We start from the raw sequence: 26309 nt of genomic DNA on the forward strand, positions 1-26309 counted from the left end.
GTATTGAATTGTTTCAGGGAAATCCCAGATTCTAACATTGCAATTTCATCAGTGAGATCAATAAAGGAATGAAGGATTAACCTTTTTTGCCTGCGCAATCAATGTAAAACTTCTCTATGATGTGGCTTATGTCTCGGCAGACAATTTATCCGATCTCAGAAGCCACCTTCGGATATGTAGTATTATTTTCAGGAGAAGTTCAGTCAGAGGACAGCATATAATCTTCTCAAAAAGCTGGCAATTTCTTGCAAGGATACTATCAAATGAATCCTTGAGAATAGAATAGTAATACAAGCTTGTTCCTCTGCTTCAAGTAGCTGTTCTTTATAGTTCCACAGCAAGTGTAAGGCTGTAAGAAGGATCAGTTTATAATAGGACCTAACTTCTCTAGCCTTAGTACTAACACTCTTGAAGACTTGAAGTCATGACTCACCAATAATCTCCGCATGAACATACACCGTGTTTGAAGTGATGAAATCGTTTTACATCCCTTACAACAATCTCCCTGTTGACAATTTTTGATATATATTTTATCGCCTCATGGCAATCTCCACAAACTCTTAGATTTTTAGTAATCACCAACTTAGTCCCTGGTTCAGTGTTCAAGAGGCCAAATGCAATAGCCAGTCTTTCACTATGAAAACTTAACATTTTCACCTTTACTTCCTCCTCAAGATCATGGAAAACAAACTCGGTTTTTGGCGTATAACCCATGGCTCTCATCTCAGAGTCCAATTTCTCTATTATTAGGACCATGTGCTCATATTGGTAATGGCTCTTATCTTCCATAAGGAAAGCATGGAGCTTACCTTTCACCTCCACCATGCTGTAACCAGGGACTTTTTTCATACCTGCCATCCTCATTGCTTTCCTCACCTCAGCCACTTCCTTCCACATTTTCGCTGATGCAAAAAAATTTGCAACTAAAGAATAAATGCCAGAATCATCTGGCTGTAATTCAAGAACTTTCCTAGCAGCCAACTCTCCAACGGAAAATTTTCTGTGGTTATGGCAACCAGACAAAAGAGCGGCCCAAATGGACATCCCAGCTTCATGTTTTTTCATGGAATTTATTAAATCAAGAGCTTCTTCCACTTTACCTGCACGAGCTAACAGATCAACAACACAAGCATAATGTTTCTCGCTAGGTTCAATCCTGAATCTGTTGATCATTTCATTGAACCAGTACTGGCCTTGCTCTACAAGACCTGAATGGCCTAAAGCTGAAAGAAGAGATGCAAATGTAGCATCATCGGGATTTGAATTGGTCTTGATCATGTCATGGAATATTGAAAGAGCAGCCTCTCCATGGCCATGAATTCCATAACTCGCTATCATAGTATTCCATAAGATAACATATCGAACACTTGGCGTGCAACTTTGATATCGCCAATTTGAGCATAGGATGAAATGAGCTTGGTAGCTGGGTTTCTCTGGTTGATCAGACCACTTGTAATGAGAAGGGCGTGTATTTTTGGAAGCGTGGGTTTGTCTTTAAAGGATGATAGTAAGGTTTTAAGGTGTTTAGTTAACCACATCTATTGGTTTTAAGGTATCTTACGCCTAACGTCCTAACGAACTCTTGCCAAGCGTAGAGGTTTCGTGTTTAAGGGATTTTATTACGCTTTATAAACCCGATCATTTGGAGCAATTTTATATCAAAGTTCGGATTATTAAAAAATAATCTAAAGTTGAAATTATTTTAAGTGACTGAGTTAAAATTGGGATTTTTTTGTCAAGTTTTCCAAATAATAATACAGCTCTAGTGCATGTACATTGATTATTGCTTAGAATTTTGTTGTTAATAATTATCAAAATAAAATCTCTTAAAATATAAGATACAAGATGATAATGACATGAGCTGAGTGATCTCATCATGAGCACAAAAATTATACAAATATTGTTTAGATCATTAGATGTTATGTCTATATCCAAAAGATTTTACTTTCAAATCTAGATAAACAAAAATTAGCTAACATAGGTTATATTTAGTTCACCGTTAGTTAGTTCAGATCATATCAAAAAAAAATCAAATTAAATCGCACCAAATCAGAAAAACCAAGTTTTAAACATACATATCGTTTAATGTTTAAATTTTTATTGCTAAATATCTTTAATTTTGTAATGAAAAGAATTGTAAAAAATATATCTTTATAAAATACACACTAACAAATATCTAATTTGACCTCATTTGATATTTTTTTCCCTTATGAACAAGTGTACATAGTGTCAAAATGTAATTAAATCAAATTAGATAAATAAAATAATAATAATATGTTCAAATTAGGAAAAAAAGCAGAAGTAATTAAATACAGATCAGATTAGATAAGCAAAAATAAAGTGAATTAAAAATAAGGTGTTTGGACTTAGGAGCTTATGAGGACCATGGATGGCAATCCAGTCCGAATCCGCCCCTAGTCCGATTCGATCCGAAGAAAAAAATCCGAACTGAATTCGAGAAATAATAATTCAAATCCGACTTCGTTTAGAAAATCCGACTCCGACTCGGAGGAGGGTCGGAATCGGAGTCTACTTAGAATCCGACTTATCCGGTCCGATTTCAACTTTGTTGTTGTTGTTGTTGTTAGTTAGTTCAGATATTTTATACATCGACAAACGTGATTAAAAGAATGTGTAAACTATCCTAAACTAAGGTTTTGTTGTTGTTGCTTTTTTTTTTTTTTTTTTTTTTTGTTGTAGCAGTAATTAATATGGAGTTGATTTGATTATGGAAAACTATTAAAAATCATGGTGAATTTCCTTTATTTTTTGATTATTTTAGTTATTTAAATGTACTTTATATAAAGGATTTGTATGGAGTTGTATCGATGATTATGAGGTGTGGACTTAAAGGTGTCAAAATTTCACTCGATCGATCCGATTTGAAATTGACCCTAAATATACCCAATTAAGACTTCGATTACATGGATATGCCCATAATAATTTAGTATGACTCAAGTTCAAAATAGACCCGACCTAGCTCACCGAACCCTACCCAGACACCCTAATTGACACTCCTAGGTGTGATGACTTTAGTTTGGTCGTTCAATTACTTTTAATTTGCATTTTTTTTTTTTGAAAGCCATTTTTTTTTTTTTTTTTTTTTACCTTGGTAACTAAGGATATAGGTAACTATCGAGATAAAGAATTTCAATTAATATCTTTGTTATTTGTGTAACACAACTTAAAAAAGATTACATTACTCAATCAAACATAACATACAGTTACATCCCTAGGATTCATAATATTCCATATTTCCTGCAAGTCCAAAGTGTCAAGTTTTTTTTTTTTTTTTTTTTTTTTTTTCAAAGAACAACAAGTCAAGGTATTAAACACTAACATAAATTCTAAGCTCGACCAACTACACTAGCTACACAATGAAACTAACTGAAATACATAACAAACATCTAATAGTACAATAAACACTAACATAAACTCTAAGCTAGACCAACTACACTAGCTATACAATGAAACTAACCAAAGTACATAACAAACATGAGTTAAGTATAAAACAAGGGACTCAATTCTTGCAAAATGTGGGGAAAGGGGACTCTATTTATTTTATAGAGAGAAAAGGGATTGGGCTAGAATGGGTTTGGGTTTTCGGTGGGTTCTAATTAAATAAGGGAAAGAATTGAGTCCCCTTGGTTAAACAATTGAGTCACTTTGGTCAACTAAAAAAAGGAGTATGTTTTTTTTTTTTTTTTTTTTGGTAAACATTTTAATTTAAGACCAATAAAAAAAAAAAAAGATTTCCTTCCTCTTTTTGGAACAAAAATAAAGCATAAATTACAATACTTTGAATGTTTATTTTCTTCATCATCTTCATTACATCCCCGAACTTCTAACTCCACATTTCTCTTTAATTAAAATCATGACCATCTCATAAACTAACTCTGACTCACGTGGACTGTCAACCAACCTACCACCTAATATAATCACACCCATCCACTTGTTTATAGTTTGGGCATATTATTAATCTCATAAAAGGATGCTTGACTTTCTTAGAAACTCTCCTTAATGACCTTCTGTTGCAATATACACTAGGCTTATCGATAACTTTTTTATTTATTTTTTTTAAAAAAATAATTTAGGGCCCTACAAGCCTTCACTAAAATTACGATGTGTGCTTCTACTACAAATGCAAGACAAATAAGCTACAAACCAGAGAGATGAAGAACATTAAAAAATTATTGAAAGAATTTTTTTTTTTTTTTTTTGGATAACAAACATTAAAAAAATTTCAAGAACAAAGCTTTTGTATTGTTGTTGTACTTTCTTAATTTCAAACAGCTATATTTTCAAAACAATCAGCAGAAATGATTAATAAAGGGATTGAATTTGTCTGGTTTAATTAAGGCAATAATGAGGGGACTTAATTCTTCTTGGGTTAAAGGTGAGTTAAGTCACCTGAAAAATACCCCCTAACACCAGAAATTTAACCCTAGTCCCCTTTTCCTCTATAAAATAAATAGAGTCCCATTTCCCCACATTTTGCAAGAATTGAGTCCCCTGTATTATACTTAACTCAACAAACATAGATCTAATAGTATAATGATACAAATAACCGCCAAACAAGTCAAGTGGAGGAGGAAAATCTAAACAAATATCTTACATTAACTTTGAGTATGTAAATAAATTATTACAATGGGTTGGGTTTCTCAATTGTTGCATCACCATTCTAAAAATTTTCATGTTCTCTTCATAACGTTTACCTAATACTATTAGGTAAACTCCAATAATTAAGATAATAACTCCAAGTACACTGTAAAAACATGAATATTGAAAAACTTATAAATTTTTAATTTTATTAAAAAACAATAAGCTAACTAAATCTATCTAGTTTGTTACATTTATATACTTTTCCAACTAAAGATTTCTAAATAATGAAGGGAGTAACAAGATCCACAACAATTAGACTGATTGAGGTTAATACTGGTAGAAGAAAAGATCCGTATTTTGGTATATATATATATATATGAGAATAATAACACTTGTCAAACACATAAGGATTACAAAATCTGGAATTTAAAGTCATTTTTTTTTGCACGTTATCGGATAGAAGATTATGACGAAAAGTATAACGATTGATATTAGCAATGTCAACCACAAGTATTTTCATCCTTACTATTACTTATCATAATGAAGATGAAGCCGCCCAGTAAGATGAGAAATTTGTCTAAGTGGATTCAAATCAATAGAAAAAACCTACTATTGATTGCCTATATATAAAAATTTAATCATTATATATATATATATATATATATATATATATATATATATATATATATATATATATATATATATATATATATATATATATATATATATATATATATAGCGTAATAAATTCATCCCATTATATGAAACAAATTACATTAAAATCAGGTATATATTGACAAATTACATGAAATTGTATGTATGTTATAAAAATAATTAGTGGGTCAATTGACTAACTGTGTTGAACTTAATTCCGCCACTAGATATAATATCCAAAATCCGATAAAAATTCAATTTCTTTTCCATAACACAAGCTAATTACAAAGAGTTATTATATTTTATATCTAGATAAAAGTCCGTACGATGCATGATTTTTATCACACATAAATCTTAAAAATAGATAATTTTCATAATTACACTATAAAATATTTTCCAAGATTACCTCTTGAGTGCGATGGAACTAAATTCCTTGGAATTTGTAGTAATTAGTGGTGTGTCCAATTCTGATATGACGCTTTAAACTACTACATTTTATAACGGAGCACACTTTAAACTGGAACAAGTGTTGACCCCTATCATGTGACAAAGCAGTCTCTGGCTAACTTGCTATTGTCGGCTATAGAAGGATGTTTATAATTATTTTTATTAGTACTATTATTATTATTATTATTATTATTATTATTATTATTATTATTATTAATGTAACACTCCAAAATCTCCATCTACGGAAATACTAGTATAATACGTTTGATTATACCGTAGAGATAGACTTAGGCGTATTACTTCCGCGTGATTACGCAAGGCTATTCAAAACTTACTAAATAAAAATCAATACTTTGCAGCGGAAACATCAATACTCTTTCTTTTATTAATACTTATAAAAATAGTAACATTGTTATGAGTACTCAAAATAAAGATGAGACCAACATTCCTAAATTAGGTGAAGCAAATCCCGGGACTCCCTTATGCTCACTCATGACTCCAACTGAAAATAGTTAACATTGCTTACCATTACGGTAAACAGGGCGAATCAAAACAAATAGGAAATACGGATTAGCAAAATATACTAAGTACGATAAGTGCAAGATAATGTAAACTCAATTCATTTGCAAACATGCTTTTAAAACTAATTCCAATGATTAATCCAATAATCCCAAAACTCATGATTCAAAACCAATTCACAATAATCTCAAAACAATTCCAATAACTCAATAAGTCAATAGAAATGATTTGTAAAACCAATTTCTCTTTTTAAAAACCAATGATCTCAATATACTAAAAAATAATACCAATAACTCAATAATTCAATAATAGTGATTATTAAAATCAAATTTTTTTCAAAAACCCAATTTCCTCTCTAAGTGTGCACACCCCCCAAACTAGTCTCCTACTATTTCAAGGCTATTCTTGGAGAAAGACTAGGTCATACAAAGTCCATAGTCTTCAATGAATCCGCATAGTGGGATTAATATAATAATCATGCTTGTAAAGCTTTTATAATAATAATTCAATAATTCTCATGAAATTCCTCTTTGAATAAAATCAACCTTTATTATAGTTTAATAAAATCAACCTTTATTCCTCTTTGACTGAGGTGCGACCTCTATGGAGGAGGGGATGGAGAGGAGATGGACTTGGAGAGGAGGAGTTTGAGTTTAGGAACTGGCCAGGCGGCGGTGGTGACGGCCAATGGAAACGTCGGAAGTTGGAGATGCCAGTTTTTTAGGGGAAAGATCCCGATAACTGGATTCTTCGTGCGGAAATTTTTTTGAGTTTTATCAACTGGCCGAGAGAGAAAAATTGGAGGCGACTGCGGTGGCAATGGATGGAGCGGCTTTGAAGTGGTATCAATAGGAGAAGAAGAGGAGACCGTTTGTGGGGTGGACGGATCTCAGGCAACGAGCACTCTATAAATTTCGACAATCTCATATGGGGTCACTCTATGAGCAATGGCTAGCAGTGACACAAGAAAGCATAGTGGAGGAGTATAGGAAGAGATATATTGAGTTGGCTGCTCCGTTGGAGGGAATTCCCAAAACTCTAATGTTGGGTCAGTTCATAAATGGGCTCAAGGGAGATGTAAAAACTGAGCTAAGAATGCTAAACCCATTCAGTTTAAAAGCAGCCATGGATTTAGCAAGTCGAATTGAGGAGAAAAATAGGGTCTGTCAAACCAAGAAGGGGATGGAGTTTAGGGCCTTTGAAGTTTGGGTCGACCCAAAGTTTTTATAATCCAGGACAATCTAGTAAGTTTAGTGGATCGGGTTTAGTACAAACATATGGGGTTTCACCCCACTTCGGTTCGATTAAAACCGGATTCAAGCCACAAAAATCTCAAGCCTCCGTCAACATAGCTGGAGACTCACCGACGCGGAATTGTAAAAAAAAAGAGCGAAGAATCTCTGTTTTCGTTGTGACGGACGGTGGGAAGTGGGGCATCGCTGTAAGAGGAAAGAGATGATCGTCCTTTTGGTGGTGGGGGAAGAGTAGATACTACAAGAGGATGAGGAAGAGGGGGACGCGACTGTGGAGGTGTCCCTATGCTCGGTGATTGGGATCTCTAACCCCAAAACAATGAAATTGAGAGGTGAGTTGGCCGGAAAATCGGTAGTGGTGGTGATAGATCCTGGGGTGATGCATAACTTCATCGCGGTAAGGTTGGTGGATGATTTGGCGGTGCCGGTTGCTAAGGGGGGTGATTTTACCGTAGCTTTGGGGAATGGTAAGGTGATAAGAGGGTAAGGAGTATGCAAGGGAGTGCGATTGAAACTGAGTGAGGGGGTAACCATTGTAGAGGATTTCTTACCCCTTGAATTGGGAAATACTGATTTAATCCTTTGTGGTGCAATGATTGGAAAAATTGGGTGCGCTCACAACTAACTAGAAGACACATATCATGAAGTTCAAGGTGGAAGGGATGCCCGTCACTTTCATAGGTGACCCGACACTGGAAAAAAGGCAAATCACTCTCAAGGCCATGATGCGGAATTTGAACAAGGAAGGGCAAGGAGTATGGGTTGAATTTGGCAGTATGAGTTGGGAAAGGGAGGAACAGAAGGAAGCAGCAGTCCCCCCCTACATTTTTGGCCGAACTACTATAAGTATTTGAGATGCCGAAAGGTCTACCACCTCGGAGGAGCCATGAGCATTCGATTGTTTTGAAGGGAGAGAATGATTCGGTTAGTGTTCGGCCATACGGATATCCTAAAATACAGAAAGATGAAATTTAGCACTTAATTCAAGAGATGCTACAAGCGGGAATCATCCGACGTTCGACCAACCCCTTCTCTAGTCCGGTGATTCTTGTGAAGAAAAAGGATGGTTCATGGCGATTTTGCGTCGACTATCGAGCTTTGAATAAGGAAACCATGCCAAACAAGTTTTCTATTCCGGTGATCGATGAGTTGTTAGATGAGTTGAATTGAGCTAAGTGGTTTTCGAAATTGGACTTGAAGTTGGGGTATCACCAAATTCGGGTAAGGGCGGAAGACATCCACAAAACCGCCTTCCGAACTCATGAAGGCCATTAAGTTATGCCATTTGGGCTAACTAACGCTCCAGCGACCTTTCAATCATTGATGAACGATGTATTTAGACCCTACTTGAGACGGTTTGTTTTGGTGTTTTTTTATGATATCCTTGTCTATAGTAAAGAGGAGCAAGAACATGTGAGACATGTCCGATTGGTGTTGGAGAGTTTGGCAAAGCATAGCTTGAATACTAATTGGAAGAAATGCGAGTTTGGTAAGAGGGAAGTAGCTTACTTGGGGCACATAATCTCGGAGGGGGGTATGGCTATGGATATGGAGAAGAGGAAGACAATAGTGGAGTAGGAGGGAGGAACCAAAAAACTTGAGGGAGTTGAGGGGATTTTTGGGTCTCACCGATTACTACCGGAAGTTTGTAGCTCACTACGCACAAATAGCCGGACCTTTGACATCTCAATTGTAGAAGGATAGCTTCGGTTGGACTATATGGAGGCTGCCCACACCTTCAAGGCACTCAAAACAGCCAAGACAACCGCCCCCATTCTAGATATACCAAATTTTCAAGCTGAATTTGTAGTTGAGACGAATGCATCGGGCTTTGGCCTTGGAGCGGTGATGATGCAACAAGGGAGAACGATAGCTTACTTTAGTAAGTTGCTTGGGGTGAGAAACCAAGCTAAGTCGATTTATGAGAAAGAGTTGATGACGATTAGCTTGGCAGTAATGAAGTGGCGTCACTATCTTCTAGGGAGGCACTTCATAATTAGAACCGATCAACAAAGTTTGAGGTTCTTGCCTCAACAAAGAGAGGTCGGGGGAGAGTATCAAAAATGGATGAGGAAATTGATGGGCATGGATTTCGAAATTCAATATAAACCCGGGGCTTCGAATAGAGTGGCTGATGCTTTTTCGTGCAAAGGAGGTAGCCTGGTATAGTTTGGGGACTTAGTTTTTACCTCTGTGGTGGACTGGTCAGACCTTTAGAGGGAAATAGCAACAGATCCGTGGCTCGGGGAAGTGTGCAGAGGGCTGCTAGAGGGGCAGCAAGTTTCCAAATGGTACTGTTTGGAAGGGCAGAGGGTGCTATACAAGGGTTTACCTAAAGGATCAAAATTTATTCCGATGCTCCTTAGTCAGTATCATTTTACTCCGAGTGGGGGACATGATGGGGAAGTGAAGACTTATTTGAGACTAGTAGGGGAGTAATTTTGGCCCGGCATGAGGAAGAAAGTTGGGGAGTTTGTGCAACAATGTGAAGCGTGTCAAAGAGGGAAAACAATCCAACAAAGTCCTTATGGGTTGTTGCAACCGCTTCCGATTCCGGAGGCCATATGGGAAGATTTATCCATGGACTTCATTGTAGGGTTGCCACTTTCGAAGGGAGTGGATGCAATATTGGTGGTAGTGGATTATTTGTCGAAATAAAGCCATTTTATTGGCATACGACACCCCTTCAATGCTTTGAAGGTTGCTGAAATTTTTGTAAGGGAGATAGTGAGGTTACATGGATTTCCCAATTCTATTGTATCCGACCGAGACAAGGTATTCATGAGTGTATTCTGGAAGGAGTTGTTCCGGCTGTAGGGGACTCAACTCAAGAGGGGTACGACGTACCATCCCCAAACGGACGGTCAAACCGAAGTCGTCAACAAATGTTTGGAGACTTACTTAAGGTGCTTTGTAGCAGGCCAACCCAAAGCTTGGGCATTGTGGCTGCCATGGGCTGAATTTTCTTACAATACTGCACCACACACAACCACAAATACGACCCCATTCTGCGTGGTTTATGGACGAGATCCTCTAAAAATTTGCAAATTTGGGAAAAGTACTACAATGGTGCAAAGTTTGGAGGAAGGATTGAGGGAGAGGGATTTGATCTTGGGTGAGCTGCACATGAATATCAATATGCACAACAGTTGATGAAAGAAAGCGCTGACCCCAAGCAGAGGGATGTTAAATTCAAAGTGGGGGAAGAGGTGTTCCTTAAGCTACAGCCTTATAGGCAGAAATCGATTGCCAAACGGCCATATGAGAAATTGGCTGCTCGTTATTATGGCCCCTTTGAGCTTTTGCAGCGCATTGGGTCAGTGGCATACCGACTGAAGCTACCTCAAGACAGCAAGGTTCATCATGTTTTCCACGTTTCTTAACTTAAACGAGTAGTGGTAAACCTTCCTGTCAACTCCACCTTACCAAGCCAGATTTCTGCCGACTTGGAACTTGTGGTAGAACCGAATGAGTTGCTAGTAATACGGCAAAGAACATGGGCCAACAAGAATGGAATTGAGGTGTTATCGAAATGGAAAGGGCTACCGGAGTTTGAAGCAACGTGGGAAGATTTTGAGCCGATTAATCAACGATTTCCATCATTCCACCTTGAGGACAAGGTGAAACTTCAGGGCGGGAGTAATGCAATGAACCGGGTTAGCACACCCACATCACCAACAATTCGGGTTTACGAGAGAAGGAAGAAACAAGAAAGCAAGGGACAAGATCAAACAGCAGCAGCACCTTGAGGGAATAGGACAAAATTGCAGACACTATGGAGTATGGTGACTGTTATGAATTTACAGCAGTTTAAGACAAAGTTCATTAAGTATTAGGGTCCTTGTAATGAGGGAGGCTGGGTATAAAAAGGGTAGTAATGCAATAGAATGTCTCATGTGATTTGTGACTTCAATAGTAGAGTAACAGTAATTGTAATTGTAGTGTTCTCCCATGCTTAACCTTTTGGCTTACCCTTTAGCTTCTGTAGCCGTTATTTACAAATATCAATCAAACAAAATTCTACCTTTCCTCTATTCTTATTGTACTGTTTCATTGAAGCCAACCGAATTATCTAGTCTATAGCAGATCTGCAGTAGCCGTCGTTGCATTTAAGGGCTTGGTTCCTTGAAGTTGTAGCCGTTGATATGAAAATCAATCAATACTATTGTTGAAATTAAATAAATTAAAATAAATAATATTAAAATTATTTATACATAAACAAATTACTTGAAATTATCTATAAAATAACAAATTACTTATAACTACGTAAATATTATATTGCACATAGTTAACTTATATAATTATGTGTATTGAAACATTATTTAAAATTCACATATTATTATTCTTATATTAAATAATTCAATGCTTGATAATAATTATTTCTTCATTTTATAAATTTTTTTAAAAATAAATTTTAATTAAAAACAAGTAGAGCTTAGAATCGCCCCTGTTAACTAGTTCCTTCTTTTCAATTGTTTCTTCAAAATTCTCCTTTTATCAATACAAAATTTTGCTTCAAGTTTTTAATTCTACCAACAATTTGATACCATAATTTAGTAAGTACCCACAATCTTTTCTTTTTTATTTATATAATTTGTTTTACTTAATTATTATATATATATATATATATATATATATATATATATATATTATAACCAAATTATAATGAAAACCAAGGCTATAATAAGAACTAGGAACTAATGTAGGCCCTTAGGTCATGTTAATCGGACGGTCAACATGCTTCCCGTGTCATTATTGGCAGTTTCGTAATATATCAACTTTACAAAGTGATTTCCAGTTTCATTTCTAAAAAGTAAATGAAAAGTTAGTAAAAGTAAATGAATTCAGTCATAAAATAAATAAAATTGCCTTAAAAGTTAAAAGGCTGGAAAAAAGTTTAAAAATTCGCAAAATTACAAAAATGCCATTAATGAATGCGGGTGAGATATGAGCCGTCGGATGTAGCGTGATCAAAGGCTGAGATTGGTTCCTAGTTCCTATTATATATATATATATATATATATATATATAGAACCAAGTTATAATGAGAACCAAGGTTAAAATAAGAACTAGGAACTAATCTAGGCCCTTAGATCATGTTAATCTTATGGCTCACATGCTTCCCGTGTCATTAATGACATTTTTGTAATATTTTAACTTTATAAAGTAGTTTCCAATTTTATTTCTCAAAAGTAAATGAAAATTTAGTAAAAGTAAATGAAATCAGTCTTAAAATAAATGAACTTGCCTTAAAAGTTAAAAAAACTGGAAAAAAGTTTGAAAACAGGGAAATTACGAGAATGTCATTAATGAGAACGAGTGCAATGTGAACCATTAGATGGAGTGCAATCAATGGTTGATATTAGCTCCTGCTTCCTATTATTCACCTTGGTTCTCACGTGATCTCAATTTTATATATAATAATAATAATAATAATAATAATAATAATAATAATAATAATAATAATAATAATAATTACAATTTTGGAGTGTCTGTATAGAATAATTGGTGCGGCTAATATGTGCAATTTTGAACTTAATCATAATTAATGGTAATATCTTCAATATTATCCATTCTATTAGCCTTAGTATCATACAATCATATGATTGTTATGACTAGGTTGCACAAAATTCAGTCATTAATTGGTAAAATACAGTAGATAAGACTAATTATTAGTGATATACAAAGTGTTCGTACAGTTCTTTTACTAAACCTTGTAAAGGGACTAATTATGGATTATTTGGGCACATTATTATAGGCGGAGAGTTCCTAGAAGAAGCTACTACATCGTTGTTTAATCGGATAATTGCATGACTAAGGTTTTTTTTTTTTTTTTTTTTTTTTGACTGACAAAGCTAAGGTAATTCTTATGTCTATCATCTTTTAATCAAGCCTTTTAAATTTTTGAAGTGCTATGTGATATTTATAATCTATCTAGATTGTTGTCTCGGTTTCTACTTCGCTTTCATATAAAATGAGACTTATTAAGAGGATTTTATGTAATATATACACTATTAAATTTTGAGGTGAGGTTATAATAAATAATTAATGATTAGTGATATTAGTATTATTCTTATTATTACTATTAATATTGTTAATAAGTTTAATTTACGGGTAGTCTTGAAGTTGAATATGACTGTCTCTATCTTGTGATGCTGCTCTAGGGAGTTGAGAAAGAGAAATCTATTGCTCATTTTATTGTTTCAGACAATATTAGTTAAACTGGTATTTTTTATGTTTGTAAGTTTGCTTTCTGTCCTAGAAAATGCAACAAAAATGTTGCACAGCTCATGACTAAGGGCATGTTCTCTTCAAATTATTTTCAGTTCAGCTCTAATAAGTTTAGTTCAGTTCTTAATTTCCTTCTCTCATAAAATATTCAGTTTTGTTCAGCTCCAATCAATTCAGTTCAGTTCAGCTCAGCTCAGTTCAATCAATCAGAACATGCTTAAGTCTTCTTTAAAATACAATGAGTAGTGCATTTATTTGGAGGAATGCCCTTCTGATTGGAGGAACAAGGGGCTTATTGAATAAAATTCCTACTTTGGTGCTTGTGTCAAAAAATTACTTACTTTGTACTCCTTGTTTTGTTTTTATTTGTGGATATTAGATGGCGATAACAAGGACAACGCCGTAGAAGCAAGTTAATAAGAGACGTTTGGTGTACCAACGACCAACCCCATATAAATTGGAGATGGATGATGGTGAAGGCATCTCTAAATATATTGGTCAACTTAGACTTTCTCTAGATAATTACCATACTAACATAATTAAGGGGAGTGGTGATTTTGATATTGCACCTCGTCAAGCCGATTGTCTCATTCATAATTTGCCAAGGTAGGAGCCATGGATTGCGATTAAGAGGAGGTTTTCGAACGTTCTGGTTGGGAGATTGCCTGAGCGTTTTGTGTGCAAGGAAAGATGGTACCTCACTTTAGAGGTTTTAGAGTCGTCTATCCTAATTGATGCCCTTCAAGCTTGGGAATATAATCGTGTGTATTCTACTTAATGATGTTGAATCGTCCCAAGCCAGTGTAGGCAATAATAAACAAAGCAATGTGGATGAGGAGGATCCGGAGGAAGATCCAGAAGAAGAATAGTGTTTCTTTTCGAGGCTTTTGAATTGTGTTGTTTTATGTGGTAAGGCCATTAGGGCCATTGTTCTCTTTATTTATGTACTTTGTGTTAACGACTTTAGTTGTACTTCTTTAGCTTGTTTGGTGACATATGTGGTGAATTTGGACTTTGTATGTAGTTAGTTTTGTTATTAAATGACTTGCTATTATGCTTAAGTTTGTGGTTAATGATGCTTTAAATTAATTTTTTTTTTCTTTTATACTTACACTTCAAATGTAGCCTCATTAGTATTTTGGTAACAAATGAATGATGGACTTAGGAATTAACTTATAACTTTGTTCTTGTATTATTTCATGAATTTTTTTTTATCAAGGTTAAACCTAGATAAGTAATCTAAACAAACAATGGTTGTTTGGTAATCTTTTTTTTAAAAACAAAAAAGGGACACGAGAGATGTGAATATGTGATATGCCATGAGTCATTATATTTTGAACTAAATTACTTATGATTAATTTACCATTTTATAGATGTAACGGTAAATAATGAAGTTTTTTTTGTTTTGTTTTGTTTTTTTTTTTTTTTTTTTTTTTTACAAATAGCAATTTAATTTTTTAAGGAAAGTAATAACTTATTTTAACTAACCTCTTCCCGAATAAAATTGACTTTACTTTCAACAAAAACAAAACTTATTAGAAGAGGGATCCAATGAAAAAAAAAATTTCTTCAATCAATCAACCAAAGATAACCAAATTCCATAGAATAAATAATATTTACATTTGCCTTTTTTTTTATTTTCCTCCGTGTAGTATTGTGAAGTATTGTGACCTTGTGAGTGTTTCAACAAGCTCATAATGAAAATCATGGGCTATCTAGGAGAGTCTATGAGTCTATGACAATGAGACATATACCTCTTTAACCTGTGCAAAATATTCAATGAAAAACCCATATATGTGGACAACATAAGGTTCGACAATAATGTACAAAACACAAGTACCTTAAGCACTTAGTGTACTCTCTAACCTGGAAATTAAGAACATATATGTAGTATAATTTTTTTTTTTTTTTTTTTTTTTTTTACAAGAAAATATTATTATTATTATTTTTTTTAATAGCAAAGATATTTCATTAATTAAAAGTCATACGACATCTACAATAGAGATTCGATGTTAACAAATACATAAGATATTGAATCAAATAAAATTTTTCTTCATAAAAACTACGATCGTCGAGTAGATCTTGCACTGTGGAACATTTCCCGCTTATGTCGCTGGAAAATAGGAGAGACAATATAACGATCCTTTGTAACCATGAGGATATTTTCCTTTTGATTCATCTATATGTATTCGAAAACTTGATAACTTTTTCACAAACGAAATAATTTCACGACAATCCATTAGATCTAATATCATCAATTCAAAACTAAAAAATTTATCCCCCAAAAAGAGGAGATAAATCTTGTCTTTCGAAGGAGGTCGAAAAACCCTTGTCTATCGAAGGAGATCGAAAATCCTTTCTTTTGAGGGAGAAAAGTTCCTCCCAAAAGGAGAATGCATTATTATAAACCTAAAATCTTTAAAGAAACAAGAATTGAGGCTTTCCACCAATTAAAAGTTTAAAACCGATGAAAGCCTTTTCAAAATTTAACAATGGAGATTAAGGTTTTGAAAAGAGGAGAATTATTATTGATTACTTAAACTATTTTTATGAGTATTGTTACTTTTAAAGATGTTACTCTACATATATAATAGTGTACCTTAAGTAATACAAGTACAAAACAAAGCACAAACATTTAAAACATAAATAAATAATCTGAAGAATATTTCATTAAATTCAATAACACATATTATTATCTTATTAATTTGTTTAAGCTCCCATAATAACAACTTCAAATTGGTTGTTGATGCACTGGTGATTGAGATTACACTTGGTAGAGAGGACCCGTATTCGATCTCCGTAATAGCAATTGGAAGGGGAGTGGAACCTAATCAACCAAAACTGATCCCCGAATCCGGATTATCCCAAAGGATGAAGCGGGTACAACAACAAAAAAAAATAATGCCAACTTCAAATTTCATAAATTATCATAGATTATTATCTCATTTTTTGTAGTCGTCGAAAACATGCCGGAGAGTTCGAGTAGAGAGAAACCTCCGTTAGGATCTCCGACCGGCATTTCCGCCGGAGAATCGCAATCTTCGCCGGAAAATCAATCGGAATCCTTTGATTCCTCCAAAATGCGAAAGACTAAGCCTGGAATCAAGCGCCTTTTGCTTACACTTTCCGTCCTTTTCTCTTTCATCTTAGGTATTCTTTCTTTCCCCTCGATTTTGTTTACTTCAATTCAATCAAATTCAGTTTTTTTAATTAGTTCAATTTTCTGATTGAAGTTGTAAATTAGCTAATTTAATTTCTAAATGCTAAAAAAAATGCTGAATTTTCTGCTTAAAAATCACTAATGTAGCTGAATTTGATTGACGCTTTTTGCTAGAATTGGTGATTGATTAGCAGTTTAATAATTTGATTGGAATAGTTTGTTTGTGTTGTTGATTTGATTCTTACTGTATGAAGGATTTCCTTTTCTGCTGAAGTCTGTGGAAATTTATCGATCGCCGCTTCCGTTTAAGTACATGGATTCGCTTTCTAGTGTTATTGAATCGGAACCGTTGCTCTTTCCGTGTCGATTTCAAGCAGTTTTTTTAGGTTTTAGTGATGAGTTAAATGATGCGGATAAACTGGGGTTTTCGATTGTGGAGCGTATGAGGGAAGTGGTGGGTCATGATCAAGCTTGTGGAAGTTGCCGGAGTAATTTTACTGTTTCGGTTTCTTTGGAGACGGAGAAGGGTTGTGTGCAGAGTAATAATGGGAAAAATGGGTGCTCTTGGCAATGTGGGTTGTTAAAAGATAATAATTTTGATGCAAAGTGGAAGGATGATGAATATATTGATGGATTGTTGGAAAATTCAGTATTGGGCAGTCAAATATCTGCAGATTCTAAGGGAAAGGTTTACAGCGTTGTTGTGGTTAAAAAGGATGAGGAGGTCAGGGCAGTGGTAGGAAAGCATAGGCATGGATGGATCATTGGTAAGGTGTCCGAGGCAGAGGCAGTGGAGAGGATTGCTGAAATTTTTGTTAGGGTATTTATGAACGGAGGGAAAGAAGAAGGCTCGATTCATGGGGAGTTTATGCCTGTTGGTGCTGATGGTCGGGTAGTACTATCTTTTAGCCTGTTAAATTCTAATCCACATGACTATATTTATTACTGGTATTGCCTTTTTCCTTGTGGTTTGCTGCAATATATTTTGCAAACGATTATTTCTCGTGTTTTTTAGTCATGCTTTGTTGATCATTTGACTATACGCACTTGACTTGTACCTCTTTTCTTCGGTAAAAAGGAAGCAACCTGAAATTTTAAACTCTTAAGTTTAAAGATGATTAGTGGGCTATTAATTGTATTGTTGTATCTTAAATGAATTAATGCTTTCTTAGATGCTGTGTAATAAAACTAACTCCCCCGATATATATAACAAAAGTGAATTCCATAGTTGTTGTTGCACCTTTTGAGGAAATCCATTTTAGGTTGAAGTCCATTGGATTTTCTGTATAATTTTTACCACCTTTGGTGCTTTTTTTTTTTTATCTATCCTCGGTATCAAGGGAGGAGTGCCATTTGTATTATCCTATAAATCTATCACTACATTTTGACAAATTGAAAGATTATTTTCTCTTATGCAGCCTCGTCTGTTGCTTCCCTTTCGAAAAAAAGTTCAGTCATGTATACTGGAAAATATAGCAGCTGTCTTAAATTTAAGATAGTCAACTTAGTATTATTGTCCAAAAAAATTGATTCCTTCTTCTGAATTTGCGGGATATGAACGCAATCTTTTTGAAACATTGCTTAAGCAAATTGCACTTTACTTCAATACATACTGTTGCCAAAGTTAGTACTGAACAGTGGAAGTTATCTTAACGGATAGTGCTGAAGAATGGAATTAAGCTTCTCCATGTAGTTGATGTCTTAGCCCTATAAACATTTAGTTTGATGCATCAGAATACCATCACACTTCGATAAGCATTGTGAATATCTTATGGATGTATTTTCAGTTAATGTCATGTGATTTATAAATTTATTATACATTGTGCATGCAGGGATTTTCAGAGAGTAAATGAGATTCAACTGGCTCCAATTGTTGAGGCTTTGGCACCGATAGCTAATATAAGTGTAGAAAGTCAGGTATAGCTCTTTGTCTGTAAATTGAGACTTGTCTTGAGTTTTGTTCATTCCCATTTTCTAGCAAGCGTGGAGGTGTAATAGACAGCTTTTGCTTCATTTGGCTTTTTTGAATGCTGACTGGACTCCTCTTTTCAGATTTTGTACCATACTCCAAAATCTTTTTTCTCTTATTGGGATGACCAAAGAGGCGCCTACATTTATGACTCTAAGGACCTTCCCTTTTTCGTAAGCAAACTTATTTTCCATTTTCTTTATTTGTCTAAAATCTCTCACTTTTATAGTAATTTGTTTTTGTGTCATTTGATGTTCCTAAATCTGCAGGAAACCATTAACATCTTATTTCTATGTGGCATCTCTATCCTAGCCCGTACATGGCTACATATTCCCTCTCTCTCTCTTCTTAAAAACCTATTAGACTTCATACACAGCTTTCTAACCTTTTTTTGGCTTTTTATGAGCTGTGGTCCTAAATGTTTTGCTAACTTGGTCTCAACATATAACAGGTAAATTCAAATGAATGGCATTTGGACACTTCTATTGCAGCTGGAGGACGTTCAAAAATCCTGCACATTGTTGTGTAAACTCCTGAACTTCATAGCTGTATTATTGTCCAGTTGTATGTCAAGATTTTAATTTCATTGCATATATTATTATGTTAGATTACTGCGGTCCAAACCCCCCCCCCCCCCCCCAAAATCAAGTTTTCATGATGCTCATAAAATTACTTGTGATGTATTCTTATCTAATATAGAAGTTCTGTGTTTTTGAAAACAAAATCATTGAATAGTGTGTGTGGAAAACACTCAGCTTTATACTTGTATTTTGGCTTGTGTGATTGTGTGTGTGCATTTCTCAAGCTACACATTAAAAAAGGGGAAAAACATGTGGAAGAACCTGTATATGTACTACTACAATAGATTTTTATATGGTAGTATTAACTTGGCATGGTTACATTGTAGGCCTAATTTTAAGATATCTAAATCTAAGAGTACGAGATACAAAAAAATACCTAGACTAGATGGCGTTGGGTATTATTCTGCTTTACAGTTACTTGTTGCAACCGTTGCAACTGCTTTTAGATTTTAAGGGAGATTTTGCCAATTTGCCTGAAAAATGTTGGATAAACCCTGAACTTTAAAATAAATTCCACCACATTCATTGTTCTAGTAATTCACAAAGACCTTAATAAACCTCTATCATATTAGCTTCTTGCATGGAGCTTTGCTTAGATGGTTTTAAGGGACTAACCCTATGAACATGAGGGCTTCCTGTTACATTTGACAAACAAACTGTAATGTTGGATTCACTTCCGTTAGAGCTTCCAGTTACATTTGATAAACAAGCTGTATGTTGGATTCATTGGATTTTAGTGACCCCCCCCCCCCCCCCCCCCTCTCTCTCTCTTCCCTTCTAGCGTAATATCTGAAATTATACCACTTTTTTTCCCCCCTGAGTCTGTTCTGTATTATGCACAGTCTATTATGAAGATTTTTTTTCTTCTATTTTTCCTCTGGTGCTTGACTTCTAGGAGCTCATTTACTTTTAATCCTCCATGTGTTTCAGATATATACCATCTGCAAAGGAGTGCCCTCTTTTACTGCAGCTTCCTAATGGAGAGATCTCCATGACCAATGGCTTTATATCTCCTGTAGGCTCTCATTTTCTTGTCCAATTCCTTTATTTTTTCCCTTTTTTGAATTAAAAACTGCGGAATACTAATCTTTTGCTTTTAGATGTGGGGAGGTGTCATTGTCTGGAACCCTTCTGGCTGTTCTGGTCATTCTGAAACTATGCGTGAAGCTAGGCATACAATCCCCTTCAAGGTAAGTACAGCATAACCTACTGATACTGTTGAATGACCTTATTATTTCCTCCTTGTTTTTCTCTGTTTCCATTCAAGTCTTTTTTTCTGAAACAGGTTTCCCTCTTATTTTCTCACAATATAGTCTTTTTTGGTGATAGGATCTTGAAAATATTGTTGAGGTTTTTATGGGGCAACTGCGGCAGCTTTTTGGTCTTAAGTCTGAGAGCCGTTATGCTGGTCCTTCAGGAAGAGTCAATCTTCTGGCAAGTGAAAGAGGCTTCACTGAATGGTGAGGCCCCTTTAAGACGTATTTGACCAGTAAATTAGTCATTAAGAACAATTACTTATGAATTATCTGAATTTCAATTTTCGGCATTAAATTTTGGTGTGAAAGATACTACTCCATTATAGTATGAACTTCAGTGGTCTATATAGCTTAAATTTGTATTTCGTTACACTTTTAAGGAAAGAAAATGTGAAATCTGTTATTCTGGTTTGTTTCTGTCTAGCAGGAATGTAAAACAATTTATATATTGCGTAAATTAAGAACAGGCAACAGCTAAGATGCCATAAGGAAACCACTCAGCTACAGCTAGACACATCCATATAACATCCTGCAGAATATAATAACTAAGGCACTCCAAAGTCCAAACTAAAGAAAGAAACTAAGAACTAATTAGGACACAACAAAATCATTTTCATCTGAACTAAAATCTTTGGAATTTAGGATGCATTTTGAAATTCTGATGTGTTCTGTTACTTATGCTTTGTTTGGATAACAAAGAAGGAAGAAAAAGAAGGGGAGGGAAAAAGGAGGAATGGAAGGGAAAAGAAAGGGAGGGGGAGGTGAGCTCCATTTTCCCTCCAAATCTCTCCAAATTTGGAGGGATTATGCTTATTAAAGAGAGAGGGAAAATGGATCCCTCTCTCTCCTTTCCCTTCCTTCCCCCAATCCTTTACTTAGACTAGAGAGTTTGTCCCCCTCCCTTTCTCTTCCCTTCTTTTCCTTCCATTTCCTTCTATCCAAACAAAGTGTTAGTCTTTTCCACAAGTGGACTGAGCTTTGTTTCATATCATTATTTTCGATTACTAAATTTCTCCGTCCTGTACCTTTTGACGATGTATAGGGAATTGGATCTGTTGGCTCGGCAGCATACATGCTTCAATCTTCAGTCATGTGCAACCACGCTTGGTTCTCTTTCCAGATTGGTATGCTATTTGAATGTAGAATCTAGAAATAGCATAAAAATGTTTGGAATATTTTTGAAATTCATTATGGTACCTCCTTAATTTTTGACCCATTTAACACCGTAATATTATGTTGGTGCTTTTGGCCATAGTAAAAAAATTCAAAAATACACATCACATTATTTATAATACCAAGAAAATGATAAACCACACCTTTCCTTCTTCCATATCCGTTGGGTGAGAATTAAATCTTTGTGAGGGTTCTTTACTATGTCTAGTTTGTGATGTAATTCCATTTTTTTTTGGTGGGTGGTATATCTAATTGAGTTACTGAATGGTGGAATATTTGATAATGAATAACTGTTAAGGAATGAGAATATTGGATTTCATTGTTTTTGCAAAGACGGCAAAGTTAATCTACTTTGGTTTCCTTGCCTTGTTTCTGATATTTAAGTTGTCGTAATACTGAAAATTTCAACTATGCCTCAAAACTCTAAACTGAAAAACCAACGGAATGTTACAGTGTATATGGTCAAGAATAAAAGGGTAAATGATTTTTCAAAACTAACTACATAATTATCATATAGATCTTCCCAATGTTTTTACTTCTTGCATGTAGTAAGATCTTCAGAGTTCAGACTTCAATTAATGTAAAGTTGTATTTCTTGTAGGTTCAATCACTGCCAAGGATGATCATAAAGGATGAAATAGGAAAACAGGTCAGTTGCCATTTTGAAGGCCTCTCATTAATTGTCTTACTTTTTTTGGTTGCAATTTGTATTAGCGGAAATTATGGGGTTTTGAACGAGAAGTTTCTCCCTTAAACTAAAGATTTGTAGTTTTGTACCCTTGTTAACCAAACAAGATTTAAGTTCGAATTCATTTAACAGTTTCATCTTGAGAGAGTTGTGGGTGTATCTGATTTACTAGGTTCACTTTATACCCTGAAGCTTGATGTAGGCACTAAATGGATGTGAGACCGCTAAGAGTCTATTTTCATTGATCTCGAGCTCCACTCCTGGTGATCACTTTTCCTTTTACTTTTGGGGACTTATCTTTGCTCTTCAAATCTGGGTCAAGTAGCTTCAGAGTTGTCTCATCTTATAACTTTTGGGGACTTATCTTTGCTCATCAAATCTGGGTCAAGTAGCTTAATGTAGGCACTAATTGGATGTGAGACTGCTAAGAGTCTGTTTTCATTGATCTCGGGCTCCACTCCTGGTGATCATTTTTCCTTTTACTTTTGGGACTTATCTTTGCCCTTCAAATCTGGGTCAAGTAGCTTTAGATGCAATGTGTTCCCACAAATTTTTCGGCACCAAACAAGCAGACAAACTAATGAAATTCCCTGAGGCCTGTCACTTCGAGCTAGATCTACTAGAATATGTCTTTTGGACACCTAAGTTACTAGACAATAACACTTGTTTAAACTATATATGGCATTGATCACTTGGGAAGTTGACTGAGTCAATGAACTTGTGTTTAAAAGCTGTGTTTTCATTCTATTCTTGTCTTCCTTACAAACAGCTGGTCCCAACGAATCATATGTAGCAAACTTCCACATTTGTTTAACATATCTGAATGTTCCACATCCAGGCAACACCATTTTGGCCCACTAGCCTGCCACTAATTGTTGTCATGGAGCTCACTAGAGCACAACCCCAACTAAGGTAGTCATCATCTACATCCTGTACGGATAAATGGAAGCTGCCTATGTTTACTATAAAGCTGACAGAAGACACTTGGCAGCACTAGAGAGCTTAAATGTTTCCCATACGCCATTTTTCGTATGACTGCCTTGTTTAAACTGATCGGATTACTGAATCAGACTACTGTCTTTCGTTACTTGAGAGATTTTTCTAGACTGAGGGATAGAATATGTGCCGAGGACATGACATGACATTTCATATACTTTCAGTTTTTCATGACATTTAATAAAATCTGTGTTTTACCAGCTTTTTGATCTCACTCATATTTCTCTTTCTTTTTCCAAACCTTTCCATTTTTTCTCTTTACGTTATTAAGGGCTGCATTTCAGCATTAAATGTATTTCCTTAAATGGTACCCTGCGTAAGTTTGGAGATTTATGACAAAAACACGCACAAATCGCTGTAATTTATGCTCAGTTATTCTTAATATTTTCCTTCATAGCTTATTATATGCGACCCTCCTTAGGGCTGCAATACCCTACATTTGGAGTCTCATTTGTCATGCTTGGTGTTTTTTTTTCCTTTAACTCACGTTTTCTCAAGTCTAACTTCCCCTATTTAAGTATTTTGCTTTTGCACTCTTTTTTTTTTTTTTTTTTGAAATAGCTTTTGCACTCTAAACTGAATTTTCCTGCTCCACTTTTCACAGATGATTTCAAATGACTATTTATGTAAGTAATCCCCACATCCTTTTTGGGATTAAGGCTTTGTTGTTGCTACTTTTGTTGTGATGGTGTTTCCGAGTCCTATGAAGGATCTTTATAGAAAGGAGGGTTTTTTTTTTTTTATTTTTTTTATTTTTATATATATATATATATATATATATATACTAAAAAAAATAAATTATAAATGAAGAATCTACTTTGGAGGTAAACCATTTTTGGGGAATTGGGGCTATAAAACATTTTAGTCTACCATATATAATCAATTCTTATTTGTTGAGTCTTTTGAGAGCCATCTCACAATGTCATTCCCAGTTACAACAATTTTTTCTACGTGCTAGCTACACACAAGCACACCCACACTCACGTGTACATACATGTACACTCACACACATGTATGTATGCACATGCACATATATTTACATATTCATATCAGAGGTTATCAACCTGTGCAGGTACAATACTCTCTTCATGCTGCAAATTTTGCACGAAGCAATGCTACTCTTGGTGCCTATGATGACTCTGCTGGTATTTTCCGTTTAAAATGTGATTTTTTTTAATCACCTTGTACTTCTCAATATGTAGTGCTAACAAATATGTACATCTTCACTATCAGTGTTGTCACGGCAAGCAAGATCTTTGGCCGAAGATGCCTTTTTTCATCCTTCTATCATGTCTGTGAGCTATTACTCATTTGAGCACTGCTTTGCAGTCTACTCGGTTAGTCACTTAACTTTGTGTGTGTGTTAAATAATGTTTATGAAATCTAAATATAATAAAATAATAAATATAGATGGTAGAGATGTGGCATGGTGCCCTGTCTCTAAAGTTGAAGTCCTTGCATGTCTCCTAGACTTCTAGGGCATCTTAGGAAAAGAGACTAGATCATTTTATGGTAACCAATGCTGCCTGTGAACTTGAGGAGTAGGTTGTGTGATATGTTTGATGCAATCTTACATGTCTGTCTCATTTGGATTTTAGCTGTATGACTTGTATCAGATCAGAATTTCCTTAGGTCTCATTTGCTGATAATTGTCCTGTTGCGCTTGGTTGCACGGGAGCATTCTTGCACGTCTGATCCTTTAGATTAGACCTGTAGTTATGTAATTAGATGTACTAAATTTGTTTTGCCCGTGTCCAAAATTGAATATTGAATTGATATTTTTCTGGAATATGGCCTGATAAAAAATGCTGGATATTATTGAGGACCATTTATAGCTTAAGAGTAAAATTTGCAAGCTATAATAAATTTCTATTAATGAACCAGAGACAACTGTAATAGTCAATGAAAGATTGTTTGGTAACATATTCTGATTTCTTCATGTGTCTTCACAATGACAGCCCTTCTTCCTACCCGTAGCACTGCATGTTCTCCTTGCAGCTCTCAAGGAATGGAAACGATACAAGCAAGAAAAGCTGAAGTGCTTGACATGGAAAGCGAAAGAAGTTACATCTTAAACGCCGAGAATGAGCAGAATGAAGACTTAACTGCTCCCAGAAAACTGTGATGAGCAGAAAAATTGCCCATGGCTTCATGGAATTTTTGAGTCTTGTGCAATGGGTTGGAAAAGGCTCGTAAGCCACTTTACTGAGCACTGAGACGAACTAGAAATGTTGGCACTTCATCTCTTTTCGATCATCATGATTGCTCCCAGATCTGAGGACATCCTGCTTTCTGACAAATTAATTTATTAGTCGTGATTTCTTGCTAACTAGTTTTGTAGAAGAGTTGAGGAAAGAAAGGGGAAGTAAAAAAAATATTTAACGTGCAAATGTTAAATTAAAAAATTCTGATAGAACTTGGGCAACCTGTATTTTTGTAGAAAACTTCATGTTTAGTACTTACTGGCCCAAGTATCTGGATAGATTTTTTTAATTATTATTATTGGCTAAACAAATGATAGTTACACGATGTTTTTGCAAAATTTTGCATCTTTGTATTCAATACTTTTTTTTTTCCTTGGTTAAAGACACAAGGATTTTGACTCTTTTGTCAACTCAAATTTCACAATTTGCATGTCAAGGAAATAAATCTTAGCACGACCTCTCGCTCTGCAATCTTCGTAGTCCAGCAGAAAAGCGTGCCTCAAACATCACACTATTTTAAACTACATGGTTGTAGCAAAGACGGGCCTCACAATCTTATACCGCATAATTGCACCA

At 34.9% G+C, this 26309-nt stretch overlaps 1 protein-coding gene and 1 pseudogene across 1 annotated transcript; one reads left to right on the forward strand and one right to left on the reverse strand.

Moving 5' to 3' along the window:
- Positions 1-30: 30 nt before the first annotated feature.
- LOC145570843 (pentatricopeptide repeat-containing protein At4g30700 pseudogene) lies at positions 31-9160 on the reverse strand (annotated as a pseudogene).
- A 7470-nt stretch (positions 9161-16630) lies between these two features.
- On the forward strand, positions 16631-26114 carry LOC145571967 (uncharacterized). Its single transcript, XM_081630981.1, has 13 exons — positions 16631-16856; positions 17121-17814; positions 18699-18783; positions 18919-19008; positions 19287-19360; positions 20347-20431; positions 20517-20606; positions 20746-20876; positions 21715-21796; positions 22447-22494; positions 24602-24674; positions 24763-24866; positions 25488-26114. The coding sequence occupies exons 1-13, from the start codon at positions 16673-16675 to the stop codon at positions 25602-25604; spliced, it is 1857 nt and encodes a 618-aa protein (XP_081487107.1). The 5' UTR covers positions 16631-16672; the 3' UTR covers positions 25605-26114.
- Positions 26115-26309: the final 195 nt, after the last annotated feature.

The sequence above is a fragment of the Chenopodium album genome, chromosome 12 (genome assembly GCF_948465745.1).
Source record: "Chenopodium album chromosome 12, dcCheAlbu1.1, whole genome shotgun sequence".
In the NCBI taxonomy this organism is placed as follows: Eukaryota; Viridiplantae; Streptophyta; class Magnoliopsida; order Caryophyllales; family Amaranthaceae; genus Chenopodium; species Chenopodium album.

Coding starts and splice junctions, on each gene's coding strand:
- LOC145571967 (XM_081630981.1), top strand. CDS start 16,673: ATGCCGGAGAGTTCGAGTAGAGAGAAACCTCCGTTAGGATCTCCGACC. Junction 22,495..24,601: donor AGGATGAAATAGGAAAACAG/GTCAGTTGCCAT, acceptor CAACCTGTGCAG/GTACAATACTCTCTTCATGC. Junction 24,675..24,762: donor TGCCTATGATGACTCTGCTG/GTATTTTCCGTT, acceptor CTTCACTATCAG/TGTTGTCACGGCAAGCAAGA.